The following is a 22,023-nucleotide window of genomic DNA, read 5'->3' as shown; positions in this document are numbered from 1 at the left end:
TACGGTGGCCGGTGGGTGGAAAGAAAAAAGCTCAACCAAAACAAAACAAAACACAACATCCGCAGTAGTGATAAATAATAAACAATCTTACCATTTTAAGAGCGATATTCTTGCTCTTAATATTCTGAATCAATATTGTGATACCAAAAACAACGATATGTTTAAATCCTTTAAGTTTAAACCTGCTATCTACTCACTTCAATCCTATTAGTCTTCTTGTATGTGTGATGGAGTTTTGTACTTATTGTGGACCAGTTTGTATTGATATTTGAATATATATTTTTACTAAATGACTATATGGTTGGTAGCATGTTCGCCTCACACCTCCAGCGTCCAGGGTTCGAGTCTCGCTCCCGCTTGCTGTATGTGTGGAGTTTGTCCCCGTGCTTGCTGGGTTTCCTCCGGGTGCTCCGGTTTCCTCCCACAGTCCAAAGACATGCTTCTAGGCTGATTGGAGTCTAAATTGCCCATAGTGTGTGATTGGGTGAGTGAATGAGTGTGTGTGTGCCCTGTGATGGGTTGTCCAGGGTGTATCCTGCCTTGATGCCCGATGACGCCTGAGATAGACACAGGCTCCCCGTGACCCCGATGATAGATCAGATAAGCGGTACAGAAATGACTATATGGTTCATCTGGTCAGTTTTCAAATGTCAGGCTCATATTATATGGGCTTCATGTTAGATTGAATGGTAGGAACTCGTATGCAAGTTATTCACATGTTCCAGAGCATCCTCAAAGTGACCTTTAAGAAACCAGCACTTTATTAGGCTTACATCACATATAAACCGCATATTGTTATAATACAATCATTATTATACAATACATATATAATAATCATAAATTATTATAAACAAATGTGTTCTTTATGTGTTCCCACAGAAGCCATTTTAATCACAGTGGATTACAGGTTGAAATTCATGCAAAAGTATATTTATTTCCAGAACTTGGAAAGTCCAGTTATTTGGATTTTTATCATTCCACTATACTACGATGCAGTTCCAGCAAACATCTTCTTTCTGCCTTCCATCCCGGACATGGCATCCACGTTCTTCCTCCAGTCAGTAACCTCTTCTCTCTGTAAAAAGGTAAAGATTTGAACCCAGTTTAAAATACAGGACCTCTGAATTTAGTACTGTAACAGATTTAGACAGATATTTCCTGAAGGCTCTGAGTTTAGGCCTACTGCATAGTCCAACACTGTAATGTAGACAAAATACTTTCTAAGAACTAAGAACTTTTACCTTCTCCTCTTCTTTCTTGACTGTCTTAAGGTTGGCCTTGAAATCAATGGACTCTTTGTGTTTGGATCCGAGCAGAGCTCCGAGCATGGCATCTGCAGACACTCTCACTCTCTTCAGGTTGGGTCTCTTCATTTTGCCCTTCAGCTCGAAGATTTTGTGGTTCAGTTCTGCAATCTAGAGCAAACGGGAAGTGAGTGTGTGTTACATTTAAAGTTTCCATCTAACCTTTAAGAAAATAAGCTTTAAGAAATGTCATCATGTTATGTCAAAGTTGTTCAAATGGAATTAGTTAAAAAAAAAAAACTTTCCATGTAACCTAATAGCTATTTTCTATGAGTCCATTTCTTTATAATCCAGTTACAGATGTGGTTTTCTTAAACATTATTATATATCAGTGGTTTGATGATTCTCTGCAGAAAGCCTTTGCAGCAACATTAGAAATTTGAGTCCATTAGATTTATTAAATCTCAGTCCATCACAATAAGCTCACCACCAGAGACTACAGAAACAGAATCACCAGTCTATCTATCTATCTATCTATCTATCTATCTATCTATCTATCTATCTATCTATCTATCTATCTATCTATCTATCTGCCTGCCTGCCTGCCTGCCTGCCTGCCTGCCTGCCTGTCTGTCTGTCTGTCTGTCTGTCTGTCTGTCTGTCTGTCTATCTATCTATCTATCTATCTATCTATCTATCTATCTATCTATCTATCTATCTAACCCTATCTTTTATTTGTCATTTGAATCTAGGGTATCTAGATATACTATCATAATATATCCAATCATCTTCTGTGTATAAGAATTAAACCTGTGTAAAGTTAAACCAGTGATCACCTCTTTTTCGTTTTTAGTAACTTTAGCCTCAATGTCATAGCGCTCCTCATCAACAACATCGATTTTGCGATGCAGTTCCTTACACAGGTTCTGTGAAATAAACCCAGAAGGTTAAAATAACACAAAACAGCAACAGAAAACATATTGAGAAGCCATGTCTATGTGATTTAATTGATTTATATGTACTGGTTATATGACTGATGACCTGTAAGTCTTGCAGTGATAAGCCACTCAGCGAGAGAGGAGGCACTCGTTCACCGAGGATTCTCTCTCGCTCGATTTTTTTCTCATTCTTCTCCTCATCCAGCAAAGTGCTGGCTTTCTTCAGAATTTTGGTCTGTAATAATGAGTAAAAGAAAATGAGCGTTGGTAATGTCGTGTACAGTTAAAGGTGGATTTAGTTTTTTTCTTATATATGTATATATATATTCATTTTATCTCTCTATATGATTGCTAATACATGAGGGATTTGGTGATGATGATATAGAACAAATATGATGATTGGAATTAATGTGAGCTTTGTACACAAGTACTAGAGATTGTGTGCTTGAGGTCAGAGCTGAGCTGGCAAACAAGGTTGACAGGATTTTGCTGAAACCAATCCAATCCTGAATTCAATTTATGACCGTACCAAACCCTGTAGCTTCTGTTCTGTTGTCAAATAAAATCGTAACATATACACCTTCGAATCATTAAAATCTTGAAGCTTTTGTAAACGTCGAGATTCTACAATTGATGTCATAGGACAATAAGAATCACTGGGAATAAATAAAGTAACGTAAAATCACTCACACAGCAAACAAATACATCATAAATAGTCTATTTTGGAGTTATAGGCTATGTATTTACCCAAGTTACCATAACTTGTTTCCTCTAATACACAATTTCCACCTGTTACATAACTACATTGTGATCCTAACCACAGCCCACAAACAGGCAACAGACTCTACATGTGCTGTTTGCGTACGTTTTTTTTTATTTTAATAATGAAGCCTATGCATGCAAAACATCCAACCACACCCGTTAGCAACCCTTCCTGTTTTCCTGAGCTTGTGCTCTGTACATCACACTACTTCATGGACATTAGCACCTGTCTCTTGTGCCCAGTTTGTCTCACGTGTGGCTTGTTTTGTAAATCCCTGCTTCATTACTCAAGTATACTCAACCCTGTTGTCATGTTTTAACGTCATTGCAATGCATTTCCCAACACTGTGACCCTGTTTAGTTCCTTGTTTTTCTAGTTTTCCAGGTCTACCTCTAGTTTACGTAGGTTCTGACTCGTCTACGGGAAACCATCAGGAAAATAATAAAACACACAGAGAGAGGTGGTGCAGCCAGAACTGGATCATGCACCTGTTCTGTTTACACTGTGCTGTCAATGAAGAAGGGTTTTTTTTTTAAACCAGAAACAATGTGGTTATAGCTTCACATCCAGATCTCCTTCTTTGTGACTTCGTTTTCGTGTGACAAAAACAAAATGTGACTGAAGAGAGGAAAGATCGGCAGCGCGCGCGCGCAGGTGCAGGCGTATTATGGCGCAATTTTCTTTCCTTCCTTTAATGAAGATGCAAAAATCGTTGTGAAGCAGTAAAATCGCCGATTAATCGTCTGTCCAGGGCGAACAAAGTCTCAGACCCTCTACAAGTCAAATTAGACCCTAAACAAGTCAAATTTGTCTTCACCAGGGAGTTGGTCAGCTTTTTTATTTTTATTTTATTTTATTTTTTCCACTATTAAAACAGACTGACGCATTATTAACATAGACATTAACATTTGCCATGAGGATTGAAAATCAACAAATTCCAGAGGAAAAAAACACTCACTAGTCTATAAACATATACTAGTGGCAAAACCTGCAAGGACTTCTTGTGCGCGCGCAGTTATGGATTGTCGGGAGTCCACTACTGCCTTCACTACTAATATACTAATATTAATAACAGCCATAAAACCCAAGAACAGTTTTCAAACTATATCCTTATATTTGTGTCACATCAGAAATATTTGTATATCAGTATATACATATATATTTGTGTCATATCAGTAATATTACAGAATACCAACCTTTAAGTATAAACGCCGTGAGGCTGAAATTTTTGGCTTTTGTTTCTTCTGAAATAAAAAAAAAATATAGGGTCAGTAATGCAAATAGAAATGCTAAAGGAAATATAAAAAAAAGGATGCTAAATAAACTTTTTTTTTCTGTCATAGTCTTAGATGTCACTTTTGTTGGTAAAAAGCAATTGCATGCATTTATTTATTTATTTATTTATTTATTTATTTATTTATTTATTGCATTTCATACTCACCACTCTGAGACATGAGGAGCCAAGAAATAAGCATAAAAGATGAAGATAGATAGATAGATAGATAGATAGATAGATAGATAGATAGATAGATAGATAGATAGATAGATAGATAGATAGATAGATAGATAGATAGTTAAAAACATAAAAATTGTAGTAAATACACAAAACACAGCAATTATATGGAAATACTCACCCAGCCTCAGACATGATGTCTACCTCTTGTTTTGTTTGTATTCGCTATAAACATATAAAGCAGTTGATTTTAAAGCAATTTTTATTCATTCATTCATTCATTCATTCATTCATTTTACACTCTGTGTCTCTTCAATCACATTACATCAATTTACACCATTTTAAGTCAAATTACATTGGTATAATTGTACCCCACAACAATGTATGAGTTGTATGTATGTAAGTATAATAATCATATTTATTCAGTTTGGATTCATTAATAGAATATAGAATAGAATATTTATTAATCAGAAGGCAAACAGTGCCATCAGACTGCAGACTCTGTGGGCATGAAGATAAATTCATAAACTTACCTTCCAGAGGACAGACGGATGACTTCAGAGTGGCGAACAAAGAAAGGAGGCATATTTATAGAGTCTGAAGCCCTTATGAGTGGGCCACTAAAATAGCCTTGGTACCTACTGTTCTAGCTCCGAAATTCTGTAGTGCCAGGTCTGTGAATGTCCTGCCTCATGAATAATGACCTGGACAGAAGTTCACTGGAGGAAGGGTGAGCAAAATAGCAATGAACTGATCAGAATAAACAAAGATGTTCACACACAAGTATAGGTGGATGAGCAAAACCAAAGTTTGTAGATATTAAAGAGTAAATAAAACGTATAGAAACACATGTAAAAGCAGGGGATTTTAATTGCAAGTTTAGTTACACACTTTTATTTAGTCCTGAACATTAACATTCGATGTTATGAGAAGTGTTACAGTTTCTTACATTAAAAGCTGACGTTATTCAGTTACTACTAATTTAGCTTCTTAACAGACCAGTGATTGACCTCAGACTCTAACATGCTGCAGGATTTACTCAGTGGGTTTAGGCCACCATCGTTAGGTTGAAACCGGAACTGCAGTGTCTAGTTTACTCTGATACAGTGTAAGATATCAGATGCTACAGAACAGCAGCACACACACATAAATTTCTACTTTTAAGAGGTCTCTATATAAAATTCCAATTATACAGCTTATACATACGTGCTTATACAAATAATTATACGGACATGCTATTCAGCCCAAGCATGCCTTAGAAAATAAGGCAAGGAAAAATGAATCATAATAAATTTCACATCACAGTAGAAGTCAGTACTTAAGCTCTTCAAACTTTTCAGCAATTTTTTCCATCGCTGACCATCAGTAGCTGTCACTAAATAGCGAGTTTATCACTGAGTTGACCTGAAAGGTGTAGAAAACAAAAAACAATTCAGCAAAAAAAGTGCACAGATTGAAACTTTATAATAGAGCAAATAAACGTGCCATAATTAGGATTTCATGATTTTTATGTTTTATGAGCTCTAAAGACATCAGAGCCTCTTACATCAGATCTTAAACGGTATTTACCTTTTAGTGTCCAGCATCGAACAGCTTCTTCCTGCCCTCCATACCAGACATGGCCTCCACGTTCTTACGCCAGTCAGTCACCTCCTCTTTCTGATATGGAAAACGCAGTACAGTGAGAAAAAGAACCCAGAAGTGTCTCAGCTTTTTGTTATTTAGTGTGGGGTTTCTGTGGTTGCATCCTCTCTATGTCCTCACAATTTTTGTGAGTAATTTTATTTCTTTTACGATTATCCCTTTGAGTCCTCTATTCTGACTGGTCAGAAGGTGTTGAATGACAGCAACTCTAACAGTAGCGCCAGCTGTTACACAATTCTCGGCTTTGTATAAATGCAATTAACGATGAACTTATGCAGGGATTCATACAGTGGATGCTTTACCTAATATGAAGCTATTAATAAACAAACTAAGAAACAGCTTTCTTATTTAGCAAATAAAACTAAAACTGTTGATATGGATAAACTTACTATAAGCAGACATTTGCATAGAATACGTAACGTTTATGCCGTTAACAGGATGTTTTCCAACACAGGACAACCTTCAGGACTTTCCTGTGCTTTACAGTTTCACAGTAACATGACAGTGTTTTTGAATTGTTTTGGAGAAAAAGAGAGGCTTCTGGGTGGTCAACTATCCTTTAATTCTGTAATTACAGAAACTAATTTGATTTGTGGACAAAATGGAATGTAACTATAAAAGGATAAAAGTGCAACACTCTTTTTTAAATACATTTGTAATAATATCACTCCACTGTTGATTATATTCCTATAACATCACACCCTGTCGTGTTTTATTTTTTACTTCAGGACACATCAGAAATTCACATCAGGAAACATCTGTCATTGTGTGCACTGTTGTTTGCTGTGGTCACTGCATCTTAACCACATATTTCCACTGCAATAGCTAGACACTATCACTGCATTAGAATGTCTTTCATTTAACTCCTATCATTTAAGGTCATGGGATCACCATGAGTCTACTTTAAAGTTCATCTTCCAAATCATTTATTTACTCAATTTCATATATAATTTACAGAACATAATATTAGAATGTGTTACTACAGTCCTTTGAAGGCTGCCCCACCTCGTGGACTGGAGTGGTCAGTGCAGGTACAGACTTTCTCACATCTGTGAAATGTAGTATTAAGGCAACATGGGGCTGAAACACAAGACCCTGGGAACATGAGGCAGAATTGGCACTGCTTCCACCATGCTTTATCCCTGCTTTATCCCTGCTTTATCCCTGCTTTATCCCCGCATTAGCAAGTCATGAGTACTGCATTAGTCCCAGTCCAATGCTGATACTGTTTTGGCAGATTGAGCCTGTAGCTCTTAGCGATAGACATGACTTACCTTCTCCTCCTCCTTCTTTACTGTCTTCAGATTGGCTTTGAAGTCGATGGACTCTTTGTGTTTGGAACCCAAGAGGACGCTGAGCATAGCCTCGGCCGAGATCTTCACTCTCTTCAGCGTAGGCCTCTTCATCTTGCCCTTCAGCTCGATGATTTTCCGGGTCATTTCTTCTCTCTGTCCCAGAAAACACCCTAATTGTGAACTGCTATTCTTATTTTAAAAGACATCAGCATTATTAAAGCAAACTGACGGTTGGAGGTATCAGAAGGTGTGCTTCCTGTCATCTCTGTCAATACAGGAACCAGCCTGCTGTCCTGCATTGTGTTCTTAAGTGGATAAGGAATAATATCTCATTTCGCCTTTCCCAAAACAAAGAACTGTGTTCAGTCGAGTGCTAGGAATAAAACGGTCCACCATCATTAATTCCTCGTACCTCTTTGTCATTTTTGGCCACCTTAACTCCAATGTCGTAGCGCTCCTCATCAATTACGTCAATCTTGTGATGCAGATCCTTGCAAAGATCCTGAAACAAAATGGAAAATAAAAACACACACACGTTTTTGGGGAAAAAAAAGGGAACAAAAACGAGATGATCAATTGTGGAGCTTTACAATGACTGTAAGTTTACCTGCAGTTCCTTCGGAGAGAGACCTGAGAGCTTTAAAGGTGGAATCCTCTCACTCAGTGCGACCTCCCTCTCTTTCTTCTTTTCTTCCTTCTCCGCCGTGAGCATCTCCTGGGCTATGTTTAGCATCTTGATCTATAAGATCAACAGACTCAGTAAAAACCACCAAGTATAAACTGACTGTGTGTGTAATTGTTTATTCTCACCTTCAACCCAAGACGTCGTCCTGAGGAAATCTTGGACTTTCTCTGAAGGATTCATAAAACACAAAGTCAATGTGATATTAACTGGAGAAAATGTTACTATTACTTCACACCTCATTCACCAGTTTAGTGAAGACTGGTGCTTTATTTCTCAGGTAGGCGAAGTACAACATCACTGAACCTTCTTTTTTATTACTTGTTGAACCAACCACCCTATTACTGACCCGCCCATTCAACTGCTTGGTATTCAAGTCATAACAAACACTAAAAATACACTATTGTAATGAGCTCCTTTGAGTTTTTCAGCTGATCACATTAAGCTAGTTAGCAGTGATAGCTGCACAGGAGCTACATAGCAGGCATTACATACATTCTTCTGTTCGTGTATAATGGGCTCTTGACTATATTTTTGATCTTCTTTAGCTGTTTAAGGCTCCTGTGTTACAAGGTCATGTAGCCAACATTTTTTTAAAAATTCTTGTTCATGCTGACTTCTTAGAGAAGTCTTTATTCTGGCTTTACTACGTTTCTTGTCATTAGTGTATGTTTTATTTCTCTGTTTTACTGGTTTACTAAGTACTCGGTTACAAAGTACAAGGATTTATTTTATGTTAAGTCGAAGGAACCTCCTTTAGGGGACACAGTTTTGGGGTTATTTTTAATAGTACAACTTTTTTAAAAACAGACTATTTCACCTTTAAACACATGCATGATATTTTATATGTTTCATATACATATAATACATATATACATTTTCTAAGCTTCGCATTATAAAGTTCTGTCATGTGTTCAGTCTTAATCCAGCTAGAAGCTCATAATACTGACATGTGCTGTCTCTTGAATATTTGGAAACTTACCGGTCTGTGTGAGGAGAGGAACAAAAGAAAGAAGGCGAGAGATTACTCACGAGTAAAAAAAAAAGCAATTTTGATAGAATTGAGCTATAAGTTCATATCTGTTTCATTTGTAGCATCACTTACGCATCAGCCATTTCCCCCTTGCCAGTCCTGTTTCTGAAGAAAGCAAGAAAAATTCATTTAATTGACATTTAAAAAGACAGGATGCTAAAACATCACAATATTTCATTTTCATTCATCCAGTGACACAAAAAAATGTATTCAAGCTGCAATCAACTCCAAGCCAAGACTGGATTAAGAGTCTAATGCTGTTGTGAAGCCCTGTGGCTCATCCTGTCCTTCAGGATGAACGTAAACTGATGATGTAGTTCTTCCTAATCTTTTCTCACATAGCCTTTTTTGCATAGTAAAGAAAGATGATGATATTCCACATCACATAAACACAACATTTCACGTGCATAGAAGAGAAAAAAAAAACAGTATGATGACGCAACAACTCTTTCCAGATGTGAAATTATACAAACCCTAGAATGAATAACCGTGGATGATAGACTGTGTTTTTTATCTTTAAACCGTTGTGATATTTTGTCATTTGTCTTTAGTTGAAGACAGTCTGCTCTTGCACATAGCACTCTAGAGTTTCGACATAGTTGAAAATCACCGTGGATCGCGACCAATTTCAGTGGCATCTGAATAAGCGAAGCGTGGCTCGAGCCCATCTCACATGTCCAGCAGTGCAGCAATGAACAAGGTTTCAACAACCTCACTGCAGTGCTCTTGAGAATTATTCAAAGCATGAGCAATTTGGCATCAGGCATATAAGATAGAAATGTATCCCCTGATAACCCCTGGAACGAGACTTACCTCTTTGTTGAAGAAGAAGAAGAAGAAGAAGAAGAAAAGCCAAGCGTGTGTGCAAACTGGCTGAAGGTGGATAGAGGAAAATCGTTCAGATTTATAGTTTCTAACGCCCATGTGAGTGCCTCACTAAAATAGACCTCTGCCTGGGACATTCTACTGGTCATTCTGCATAGCTTCCAAACACGATTCTCTAAGTTAAGTGGTGTAATAAAACTTTTATTGGACTTGGGACATGCAGGGGCAGCATTGGGGTAGTGGAGATGTGGAGTTGTGGAGATGTGATACACTGAGACAAACTCAATTCCACTCATTTTATGCATAAGGTTGAGAAGATTGTTTATTTGACACACAGCATAGATATAGATATCAGTGTTGAGAGTGACAGGAAGCTGGTTTGGAGAGAAAAATCAATCCTAAGTGCTACCCAGGGTCTTGCTGGACATTTCTGAACGTTTATAACACAGTAATTTGTTGTAAACAGAATAAGTATGCATAACAAAATACAAAAAGAACCAAAGTTTGGATTTTAAGTGGTTAATCCGAATGAGATTACATGAAATAATTCTCCTAACTAGGCTAATTATGCAGAATCGCACGAACTTCCAAGCACCGCAGACAAGCAGATCATCTGGGATCAGAATAAATCACTGGGTTTATTTAGACGTTTGGAAGCAGGTGGAAACTTTGTCTTATTGTAAGGTGAGCTCTCTGTGTGGACCGTGTCCATGACAGAGGTGTCAAGAATTATCGCCAGCCTTTTGACGCTGATTTATTTTTAGTCCTAATGTCTACTGATAACATTTGGACAAATGCAACAAGTCCCTTTACTTAAAATGGCTTTGTGCTGTGATCTCGTTAAACTATCGAACTGACAACGGATCCTAGAAGAGGTTTTGTCTTTATGTCACTGGTGCAAATATAAATGAATAAAATGTTCATATGCAGTGCTGTCCTGAATCTGACCAAGTGGCTTTAATGAGCTTTGGGGTTGTTTCAAATAATTTTGTCATAAGGTTTTAGACCCAGAAATACACACAGTATGTTTGATCAGTCAGAAACCAGACTAAATTTCTGGTTCACATAAGTCACATTATTTACACAAATACTTTTTTGTATTGATTTCATATAAACATTGTGTGTGTAATTAAGTGACACAAACCTGTTAAGATCAGTCTAGAACGTCTCATCATTCATGTAGGTTCATGAAAGTAGTATATAAATATTTCAAAATATTTCCCCGCCACGAACTGTCCTTGATGTATTAAATGTAGAGTGAAATTCTGCCCTGAAATATAATAAATATGTTTATAAGGAAATATCTTCAATTTCAAATGGGTTTGGTGATTTTGGTTTGGTTTGGATTGAATTAAATTGTTAGTTAATGCTGCGTTTCGGTTATTGCTGTAAAGTTAGCGGACGTATGCTGGGCTGTTGTCACAGGAAGATATTGCTACAGATAACAGGGTTTGATAGGATGAAATTTTCAGGTAGCTGCCAAAAACAAAAGACAACAAGCTTAATATCTCACTCGGTGTTTTTTTTCCAGAGAATTTCAGTGTCATATGAATTAGATGCAGAATGCAGTGCAACTATACAATGCGGTTAAAGCAGAGATTTAACTCGGCTAGTCAGTGATCTACGAACTGCTAAACGCAATGGCATTGACGACATATTAGCATGAAGGTTAAAACCTGTTTATAGACAGAGATTACAGACTGACAACCGGGATAAAGTGCTGCTTTATTGCTCTGTTTAGGTAGTAATGATTTCTGTGTGCAGCATCATAAACCTGCAGTCAAACAGCATCATGGGCGGGAAATCATGAACCAAAGCGAAAAAACAGACGAACATGAAGTCATATAATACGTCGTAGATTTATCATCAAGCAAGTCACGTGAACATCCGTGTGAATAAATGATCACAGAAATGATTACAGTCAGTGTTGATTTGCACTTTGTTTTTATTGAGATGTTGAAACATAGCAGTGCCGGTTTCATTGTCCAGCATCAAAGAGCTTCTTTCTGCCCTCCATACCAGACATGGCCTCCACGTTTTTACGCCAGTCAGTCACCTCCTCCTTCTGAAAAAGAGAAAAAGGTGAGGAATGAAAAGAATACTCAAAACCAGATGGAAATGAATCATTGCACCTACAATTTACAACACAAAGATGGTAAAAGGACACAGCAATAGTAATTTTACTCTACTTTCATTTGACTTTTACTGATTTGTTAGTAAAAATCTCTGACTTTCTAGCAAGTAGAGGCAAACCTGGAGATTTATTTATTTATTTATTTATTTATTTAGCTTTTTTGGACAATTTCATATGACATTTACTTTTCTTTTTGCATTTTATTTATTAATTTATTTGTTTGTTTTTTTTGTTTAGCTCCCTTTTTCTTAATTCCATTTGACATTTATGTTTTATATAAGTGAATTAATTCCTCTCAGAAAATTTGCCTATAGATTCACAGTCACAAATCACAAGTATACACTATATTGCCAAAAGTATTCGCTCACCCATCCAAATAATCAGAATCAGGTGTTCCAATCACTTCCATGGCCACAGGTGTATAAAATCAAGCACCTAGGCATGCAGACTGTTTTTACAAACATTTGTGAAAGAATGGGTCGCTCTCAGGAGCTCAGTGAATTCCAGCGTGGAACTGTGATAGGATGCCACCTGTGCAACAAATCCAGTCGTGAAATTTCCTCGCTCCTAAATATTCCACAGTCAACTGTCAGCTGTATTATAAGAACATGGAAGTGTTTGGGAACAACAGCAACACAGCCACGAAGTGGTAGGCCACGTAAACTGACGGAGCGGGGTCAGCGGATGCTGAGGCGCATAGTGCAAAGAGGTCGCCAACTTTCTGCAGAGTCAATCGCTACAGACCTCCAAACTTCATGTGGCCTTCAGATTAGCTCAAGAACAGTGTGCAGAGAGCTTCATGGAATGGGTTTCCATGGCCGAGCAGCTGCATCCAAGCCATACATCACCAAGTGCAATGCAAAGCGTCGGATGCAGTGGTGTAAAGCACGCCGCCACTGGACTCTAGAGCAGTGAAGACGCGTTCTCTGGAGTGACGAATCACGCTTCTCCATCTGGCAATCTGATGGACGAGTCTGGGTTTGGCGGTTGCCAGGAGAACGGTACTTGTCTGACTGCATTGTGCCAAGTGTAAAGTTTGGTGGAGGGGGGATTATGGTGTGGGGTTGTTTTTCAGGAGCTGGGCTTGGCCCCTTAGTTCCAGTGAAAGGAACTCTGAATGCTTCAGCATACCAAGACATTTTGGACAATTCCATGCTCCCAACTTTGTGGGAACAGTTTGGAGCTGGCCCCTTCCTCTTCCAACATGACTGTGCACCAGTGCACAAAGCAAGGTCCATAAAGACATGGATGACAGAGTCTGGTGTGGATGAACTTGACTGGCCTGCACAGAGTCCTGACCTCAACCCGATAGAACACCTTTGGGATGAATTAGAACGGAGACTGAGAGCCAGGCCTTCTCGTCCAACATCAGTGTGTGACCTCACAAATGTGCTTCTGGAAGAATGGTCAAAAATTCCCATAAACACACTCCTAAACCTTGTGGACAGCCTTCCCAGAAGAGTTGAAGCTATTATAGCTGCAAAGGGTGGACCGACATCATATTGAACCCTATGGATTAGGAATGGGATGTCACTTAAGTTCATATGCGAGTCAAGGCAGGTGAGCGAATACTTCTGGCGATATAGTGTATGCCGTTGTACACCATTTTGATGAGACAGTCAGTAAAAATAAGCTTCCACATTTTAAGAGATTATGTGTGTTATGCAGAATCTCTTACTGTAAGTGTAGTTATTATTATATCATTATATCATCCTTTCCCTCTCTGCTATATCTCTTACCTTCTCTTCCTCTTTCTTGACTGTTTTGAGGTTGGCCTTAAAGTCCACAGACTCCCTGACTTTGGATCCCAGAAGAGCACCGAGCATGGCATCAGCTGAAATCTTCACTCTCTTCAGGGCAGGTCTCTTCATCTTCCCTTTGAGTTCAGAGATTTTGTGGGCCAGTTCTGCGATCTGTAAGTTAACAATTTTATCTTTTCAGTTAGAAAATGTAAGCATGATGATTCAATCAACATTGTGCTACTAAAGAGCACGTGATTCAACTGTTTATCATCAAATTTGTATAATCTGATAGATTTTTAACCTCTTTGTCATTTTTGCCCACTTTGACTTCAACGTCGTATCTCTCTTCATCTATCCTGTCAATCTTTTGGTGGAGTTCTCTACATAGTGCCTAAGGATGAATCACACAGAAATACATGATGGTGTCATTATGCTTATATATACACTACCAGTCAAAAGTTTGGACACACCTTTTAATTCAATGTTTTTTGTTTAGGGATTTATTTTCTACATTCTAGAACAATACTGGAGATTTCAAAACTATGAAATAACACACATGGACTTAAGTAATCCATATGTAATGACAACAAAAAACAGTCAGTTGTTATTTTAAGACACGAAGGTCAGGTGTTCTGGAATAGTTCTGCTGCAAGAACAGTATTGTCAAGTGCATTTACAAAACCCATCAAGCACCATGATGAAACTGGCTCACATGAAGACCATCCCAGTAAAGCAAGACCAAAACTGACCTCTGCTGCAGAGGAGAAGTTCATTTAGAGTTGCCAGCCTCAGAAATCACCAATTAACAGCACCTCAGATTAGAGCCGTTATGAAGGCTTTACAGAGCATCAGTAGCAGACATATCTCAATATCAACTGTTCAAAGGACATTATTGTGTATTTTGGCCGCCTTCAGCATTGTTTTACAATGTAGAAAGAAATAAACATCAGGAAAGACCATGGAATTAGAAGATGTGTCCAAACTTTTGACTGGTAGTGTATATTAGACTATATTTAAGAAAAACAATCAACAGTGAGATGGTGTGATTTTAACCTCCAAGCTAATTATCTTCTACTAACTGCACATATTACACAGTGAAATTCTTATATATGCATGTCCCAGCTTTGGAATTTGGGGTCAGAGCACTGGGTCAGCTATAATGAAGCACCCCTTGGAGCAGAGAGGGTTAAGGGCCTTGCTAAGGGATCCAGCAGTGACAGCTTACCAGTGCTGGGGCTTAAACACTGACCTTCTAATCAACAACCTAAAGCCTTAACCACTTGAGCCACCACTGCCCATACTGTACATATTACAGTAACACCACAGTCCTAAATAATCTTAATATTAATAATCAGCATGTCATACTTTTTGACCACATAGTTACATATAATGGGAAGTGGTAGCTTAGTGGGTAAGGCTTTGGCCTACTGCTCTGAAGTTTGTGAGTTTGAATCCCAGGACCAGCTACCGCTGGGCCCCTGAGTAAGGCCCTCATCCCTCAGTTGTATAAAATGAGATGAAAATGTATGCCTCTCTGTATAAGGGCTTCTGCTAAATGATGTAAATGTAATGTTTAGGAAGATCTGTGATAAAAGTAAGTATCAGTTCCCTCTCCAGCTCATCTTTTACTTTGTTATAGTCAATAAGATTAAAATACACAGCTTGTCATGTTGCCCAGCAACCAGAAAGTCCTCTTTCCTGAAGACTTTCCCCATGATGGAAAACCTACAGACTATTACAAAGCCCTGGCACTGGTGACTCTTTCCATCTTGTGATTTGCCTGGCAGCCGGAACTAACATTAAGGAAAATGAAAATTCCGCAAACAGGATGTCTCAAATCATTTTCCAACATCAGCAAGAGTTTCTGGCACATACAAACAGGTTTACTTACCTAAAATACAAACGAACATATATATATTTTTTTCTTTTTAAATATTAGCGCAAGTACAGAAAAGATGTCATGTTAGCGATCCTCAGACCCAACCTGTAGCTCCTGCAAGGACAAGCCAGAGACTTGCAGAGGAGGAACTCTCTCACTCAGGACTCTTTCTCTCTCCCTCTGTTTCTCTTCCTTCTCAGTTGCCAGCAGTGAACTTGCTTTCTTCAGTATTTTAGTCTGAAAAGAGAACTCTACTATCATTGCAAATTTTACTGCGACAGTATTTTCTATGCCAGTTATTTCAAAGATGCTCTAGTAGGAAATGCATTTCTGGAAGAAAGGAACGTAAAGACAAACCTTCAGGAACAACCTTCGGGATGCCGTGATCTTGGGTTTCTGTTTCTAAAAATATGGGGATACAATAGCAGTGTTCAGCTGGCACAGATTTGTACTAGTAAAATATATTAACCGCTTAAACACTCGGCGTATTATTGAATTAGAATTTAGTAACTACTACAAACAATTCAGTAGCAGACGTGAATTTGATGTAAGGAATGCAAATATGGTTCTGGGAGTTTAATGAGCTTGAACAGTTCACTTTTCTTTGCTCTATGTTTTGTGCTAATTAAAGATTATCAGTTACTAGTATAAGTAATAGAATAAGTAATGCACACACAAATGCAGCATTCTCCACTGCTTTCGTATTCAACTGAACTCTCTAAGCAAGCACTTTAGTAGAAAACCACCACTACTGTAAAGATGCAGCAGTTTTTCAGACTCACCGGCCTTGAGTTGTAGATTATTGGTGGGAAAAATGAAAGAAACTGATCAAATGTTGAAAGAAAAAAATAATAATCAATGAAACATGTAAAGAAATAGAAAGATACTTACGCCTCAGACATCACGACGTCCTGTTAAAAAATATATATAAATATAAATTCTGTGTAACGAAGCAGGAATCATTTCTAATGGAATTTGTTTTCATACCACAGAAGATTGTTAAGGCTGTGTGTCCCAGTCATTTGTTATCTTTTATAAGTAGAAATGCACTTCTGTGACTGCCATGCAAGAGATATATATCCGTCTTCCGTCTCTGAAACGTGTTTATGTTTAAGTAAAGAATATCGGCATTAATATCTAGTCAGTCATTATTATTCAGAAAGGGGTTAAGATTAACAGCGCAGGAAAAATAAGAGACACAACAACAACAAGAACTTGAAGTTTACTTTTGGCAATGCTTTCATATGAGACCTCTACATGATGAGATTCCACTCATCAAATAATTTCATCCTAAGAGTTCATTTCATACACCAATCTTTAATCTAGTTTGTTATTAAAGCAGTTAGGAAACTTACCTGATCTGTGCAGGAAAAGCCCAAGAGTGTGAGGAGTGTGTGCAACAATGAGACAATGTCGGTTCAGGTTTTATGGCTTCAGTGGCCTCTTGTGAGTGGCGTACTAAAATAGACTAGACCCCTTGAAGCTCTCTTTACTTAGCCTGCCCACTACCTGGGTCAACTACTTTCTCATTGTTTGACCCTACAAGGGGTGAAGGCTGCCAGAATGAATATGTGATCCAACAGTGTAAATCACACCCTGTGCTTTAAACTTTCTGAGCAGATTTTGATTTTGATAGCGTCTCAGCCTAACAATATGTAGCATGCCAAACCCTTAGGTATATTTTAGTAGCTGCACTGCAACACTGGATGGAAGAAAACACACACACACTTATTTCATTAATACATTGCATCATATTTAATTGTGGAATGCCGTTACATTGTGAGTGACTAGGATGGTTTGCAATATCCGCCATCTTACAACGTAACATGGTGTATACCACCAGAGGTCAGGTTCAGTCCATCCATCTCTAGTCAGATCAATGCACACAGTGTATTTCTATGCAAGACAGAAAGAAGTGTATGTTGACAATAGCCAGGCTGACATAAGGGCCAGTGAGTTTTGAGACTCTTTGGAACACACACAGTTTATCTACAGTCATAAATCCACGGAAAGTCACCGATCACAAATACTTTTACACTCAAAATGATTATGCACAGTTTTGCTCTTCCCTTTTTTCCCATTTCCACAAAGATGTCGTCTCGTCTTGGGGCACCTTGTTATTGAGTATGCCGTCTATTTGTTATGAGTCTGTAGTTATTGTTGCTTGATTATGACACAATAATACACAAAATCCATGAAACACATGTTTCCAGCTGACTCTTCTGCATCTAAACATTTTATTGTCCAGCATCAAACAGCTTCTTTCTGCCTTCCATACCAGACATGGCCTCCACGTTCTTACGCCAGTCAGTCACCTCCTCCTTCTGTGGGGGAAAAGAAGAGAAATGAATGCTCAGGATACAGACTTGTTAATAACTCAGATCTTCTGGTGTAGCGTTATCTTAAAGCTTACTGTACCTTCTCATCCTCTTTCTTGACAGTCTTCAGGTTGGCTTTAAAGTCTGCCTTTGATGACATTTTGGATTCAGTCAGAGCCCCCAGCATAGCGTCGGCAGATTTCTTCACCCTCTTCAGTTTGGTTCTGTTCATGGTGCCCTTTATCTCTCCGATCTTCTGCGTCAGGGTTTGGATCTGCAGCAAAACAGCATTTGTGTTAAGTAGCATTTATTTCTCACATATACAGTGAAATTCTTGCTTCGCATATCCCATCCTTGGAGGGTTGGGGTTCAGGGTTGAAGTGCCCCTGGGGAAGGGAGGTTAGGGCCTTGCTCAAGGGCCTAACAGTGGCAGCTTGACAGTACTGGGGTTTGAACCCTGATAAACAACCCAGAATCTTTACCACTTGAGCTACCACCACCCCACCATAATTACTGAAGATCTAAACCTTTTAAACACAATTCCCACCACATATTTCATTATTTCAGAAACACTATAAATTATTTATTTATCGAAGTGACTATAATAGGAACAGTTTGTAGTTACATGAGTAAGGATTGTGTGTTTAGACCCACTGATGTGGTTAGGGCTGTGGGGGAGTGTGGTAGCTTAGTGGTTAAGGCATTGGATTACTGATCAGAAGGTTGTGAGTTTAAAGCACAAGAAAAAAAAGTGGTTTTTTCACTATAAATCCAACAATAGTAGGATTTTCAAGTCAGTGTTTGCAAGAATGTCAGTGATGTTCATTAGATTCATTCATTATACTTGCAAAGTCGCTTCATGCAAGCTGAAGAAAGGCTTCAGGCTGTAGCTTTCATCATGCACACACAACCATGAAGGTAGGAACATTTCTAATTTATATAGAACTCATAACAATCCCTGAATGAATATTGGAATTGTAAACAATAAAATGTATTTTAAAACAATAGTTTATAACAGAATTTTTTTTTTGTAATTTTTGCAATAAAATGCTTGATTTTGCAGCATTGATTTTGAAAGTGCAGCTTTTTTCAACTTGTTTTTGTACTTTTTTTTGGCAGTAAACTGCTTGAAAACTGCAAGCAAAGCATTCTTCTTTAAACTCCCACCAGTGAACACACTTATGCAATTATTTTCTGATATCTGTACTCAGGTTTGAACCAAAGAGATTCGTCTGAGTGCATGTTTAGATGACATCACATGACACACCATGTCCCAAATCTGCAAAATGTTTGTGCAGATTTTTTAAAAATTGTAAGCTTGTCCAAATATCCTGTGGTCTGTGATCCCAAAACGATGAAATCCTGGAGGGACTGAACAGAATTGTGTTATAGCGCTGAATACAATGAAATAGCCCAATGTGCTATAAATATGTGCTTCTATATTCATTAGTCTTCCAAACTCAGTAAAATCTAAATCAAGATCAGATGTAAGTTAGGAAGTGTTTTTCACTCAGTGTTTTTGCTTGATATGACTTTCACTCTTAGGCTTCATTAATCTACAGTCTGGGCTGGGAAGAAATCAGCCCCTATCTTGCTTCTTCATAACTCTCTGTATATATTAACTTACAATCATTTGGTGGTGCTGTTGAGTTGAATCCACAAAAATCCCAAATAATCCACTTTAATACATAGTCTGATGTTAATTCCAAATCCTTTATATCTTTGAAAGACAAAGGGGTTTAGTCCTGTTAGCAAGTTGTTGTTTTTTATCAGTGCTGACACAATACAGTACCTCTTTATCATTTTTGGCCACTTTAACTTCAAGGTCATATCGTGCTTCATCAACGGTGTCTATCTTGCGATGGAGTTCTTTGCAGAGCTCCTGTCATGAAACATTTGAGAAATTATTATCAGGATTTTACAAATCTCCATCTCATACACTCCTGGCAGCTATGTCTATACCTGCAGCTCCTGTACAGACATTCCAGAGAGTTTGAGTGGAGGGACTCTCTCGTTCAGGGCACTCTCCCTCTCACGCTTGTTCTGCTCTTTCTCAGCTACAAGCATAGACGCTGCCTTCTTTAGCAGCTTGCCCTGTTGTGGAAGGATGTAAACAGTGAGACAGTGGAACTGAACAAGCAGAGCTACAGAGCACTAGACTAGGCATGCATTCTTGGCATGAATTCTCGATTCTGATTGGTCAGGATATATATCTCTTGGTTAATCTTCTATAACAGCAGCACTGACAGCAGTAAATATTAAAATATTATAATATTATAATGTTGAATGGTGGATGCTATATGTATGGTCTGCAGTGTCAGTGCTATGTAAAATGCATTAAACTTTCCAACTTTCCAAAAAATTCTAACATTACATGCTACTTTTTTTTTTTTTTTTAATTATTATTAACTTCAAGATAATAAAACAACATTAAAAGTAACTATAAATGGATAAAAAGCATCATGCAGCATTCAATGATGTTAAAAAGTTAAAATAGTTTTCACAACAAGAATAAAAGTTGATATAAAAGGAATAAAACACTTTATGATGTATTGTTATTGAAAAATAAATTACTTTGAGACGGGATCACACCACCCCTTTATGGATTATATTCCTTTAACAGCATGCACACCCCATTATGTTTTAATCCTGGTGTAATATAAGAATGGGACTTGCTTTTAGCTGTAGCCGGCGTGTGGCCGTGATCTTGTTCTTTTTCTGAAAGTGAAAAAACAAAGTATATAATGAAACATTTATTAACCTCTTAACCTCCCAGCTGTGTTACTATCCTACCATGAACTACTGAGGAACTGCAGTTCTACTAATACAGTACCTGTACTCTGCAATGACAGTAAAGTTGTATCTATCTATCTATCTATCTATCTATCTATCTATCTATCTATCTATCTATCTATCTATCTATCTATCTATCTATCTATCTATCATATGAAGCTATGACAGAAATTAAATGTTCGACTGGATCCACATTTTAATGAGTCATGGGAGTTAAAGGGGTTAAAAGCTATTGTATTGTATTGTGAAACAACAGTGAAGCAGGAGACTTCATGGTTCAACTTACCGGTCTGTGTTGTTATGTAGAGGAGTGGGAAAAAACAAAGCAAATATTAATGAATTGAATAAACCTCTCCTTGATTAATAATCATTATATTGTACTTTTATATAATCAACAAAAGGTCGTCACATTACCCTTCCGACATAGTTCTCTTTGTGCCCTATAAGAAAAGGAAAGCACAGTGTTACTGATGCTAAATAAATGAAAAGGAAAAAATAAATAATTCAGTCTTGATATAGTTGGAAAGTATGTCCAACTTGGTCAGTAATCATTTGGAAACAATGACCAAGATGACGTAAAGCAAGTCTGCCAAAGTGTATAAAGACACGAGGGCAGCTTTATCTAAATTCCAACAGACTGAATATAGATCTGTAATTTAGCACATGATGTTCTCTGTCCTGTTCTGTGTATTTGTTCATGTTATATCATAGCTGCTTAATTGAAGGCCAGGAGGAGCTATAAGTGCCTGTCTGGCTATATTTGAACATTGCTACCGTTCTTCTCTCTCTCCCAGATACACCAGCAGCTGCAGCCTTGAAGCTTCCGGATGGCTACCATAAAACCTTGGCTAATGGGAGTGAAATCTTCATAGAGGGAACCACACTATTTTGTCCTTGACACCCAAGAAGGTTGGCATGGAAGGCTATGGACTCTTCCCAATTTCTATTCTATTCTATTCATTTAAACCTAACAATCCAACACGAGTCTTGCTTAGAGTTAGTGAGGTCAGGCATTTATATAAGACAGTGGTTCCATGCCAACACCTTTCATTCAGTAAGTGACAGGTGATTATTCCAGCACATAAAATCAGAGCTAATAAAGGAGCAGATACAATGGGCTTTGAGGTGACTCCTCAAGGTCTCATGTTGACACTCGTCCACAGCAGCAGTGGGCCTGAGGTCAAGCATTCAGTGCAGGGGGTATTTTGTTTCAGTTCAATTCAATTCTATTTGTATAGTATTTATATGATATTGCATAGTATTTGTATGACATTTTAATT

General features: G+C 37.9%; 4 protein-coding genes and 1 long non-coding RNA gene across 5 annotated transcripts; all 5 read right to left on the bottom strand.

Moving 5' to 3' along the window:
* Positions 1–738: 738 nt before the first annotated feature.
* On the bottom strand, positions 739–4,984 carry LOC131357456 (troponin I, slow skeletal muscle-like). Its single transcript, XM_058396430.1, has 6 exons — positions 4,932–4,984; positions 4,142–4,193; positions 2,286–2,417; positions 2,081–2,170; positions 1,242–1,415; positions 739–1,075 (listed from the first exon to the last, which is right to left on the bottom strand). The coding sequence occupies exons 1-6, from the start codon at positions 4,982–4,984 to the stop codon at positions 986–988; spliced, it is 591 nt and encodes a 196-aa protein (XP_058252413.1). The 3' UTR covers positions 739–985.
* Positions 4,454–8,274, bottom strand: LOC131357428 (troponin I, slow skeletal muscle-like). Its single transcript, XM_058396402.1, has 7 exons — positions 8,148–8,274; positions 7,945–8,076; positions 7,750–7,839; positions 7,317–7,490; positions 5,968–6,057; positions 4,932–5,802; positions 4,454–4,623 (listed from the first exon to the last, which is right to left on the bottom strand). Exons 2-5 carry the CDS (start codon positions 8,068–8,070, stop codon positions 5,971–5,973), a joined length of 477 nt encoding a protein of 158 aa, XP_058252385.1. The 5' UTR covers positions 8,071–8,076; positions 8,148–8,274; the 3' UTR covers positions 4,454–4,623; positions 4,932–5,802; positions 5,968–5,970.
* Positions 8,275–11,615: 3,341 nt separating this feature from the next.
* LOC131357455 (troponin I, slow skeletal muscle-like) lies at positions 11,616–16,319 on the bottom strand. The gene is made up of 6 exons (XM_058396429.1): positions 16,305–16,319; positions 15,990–16,034; positions 15,738–15,869; positions 14,055–14,144; positions 13,751–13,924; positions 11,616–11,942 (listed from the first exon to the last, which is right to left on the bottom strand). Exons 1-6 carry the CDS (start codon positions 16,317–16,319, stop codon positions 11,856–11,858), a joined length of 543 nt encoding a protein of 180 aa, XP_058252412.1. The 3' UTR covers positions 11,616–11,855.
* A 203-nt stretch (positions 16,320–16,522) lies between these two features.
* On the bottom strand, positions 16,523–17,213 carry LOC131357429 (uncharacterized). The gene is made up of 3 exons (XR_009205266.1): positions 16,988–17,213; positions 16,620–16,725; positions 16,523–16,543 (listed from the first exon to the last, which is right to left on the bottom strand). It is a non-coding gene; the product is annotated as an uncharacterized LOC131357429 (long non-coding RNA).
* A 147-nt stretch (positions 17,214–17,360) lies between these two features.
* Positions 17,361–20,668, bottom strand: LOC131357488 (troponin I, fast skeletal muscle-like). Its single transcript, XM_058396469.1, has 5 exons — positions 20,627–20,668; positions 19,913–20,044; positions 19,743–19,832; positions 18,051–18,224; positions 17,361–17,956 (listed from the first exon to the last, which is right to left on the bottom strand). Exons 2-5 carry the CDS (start codon positions 20,015–20,017, stop codon positions 17,870–17,872), a joined length of 456 nt encoding a protein of 151 aa, XP_058252452.1. The 5' UTR covers positions 20,018–20,044; positions 20,627–20,668; the 3' UTR covers positions 17,361–17,869.
* Between the last annotated feature and the right edge of the window lie 1,355 nt (positions 20,669–22,023).

This window comes from Hemibagrus wyckioides, linkage group LG08, assembly GCF_019097595.1.
Source record: "Hemibagrus wyckioides isolate EC202008001 linkage group LG08, SWU_Hwy_1.0, whole genome shotgun sequence".
In the NCBI taxonomy this organism is placed as follows: domain Eukaryota; kingdom Metazoa; phylum Chordata; class Actinopteri; order Siluriformes; family Bagridae; genus Hemibagrus; species Hemibagrus wyckioides.
The sequence above is the reverse complement of the archived record's forward strand: the minus strand, read 5'-3'. Positions and strand labels throughout refer to the sequence as shown.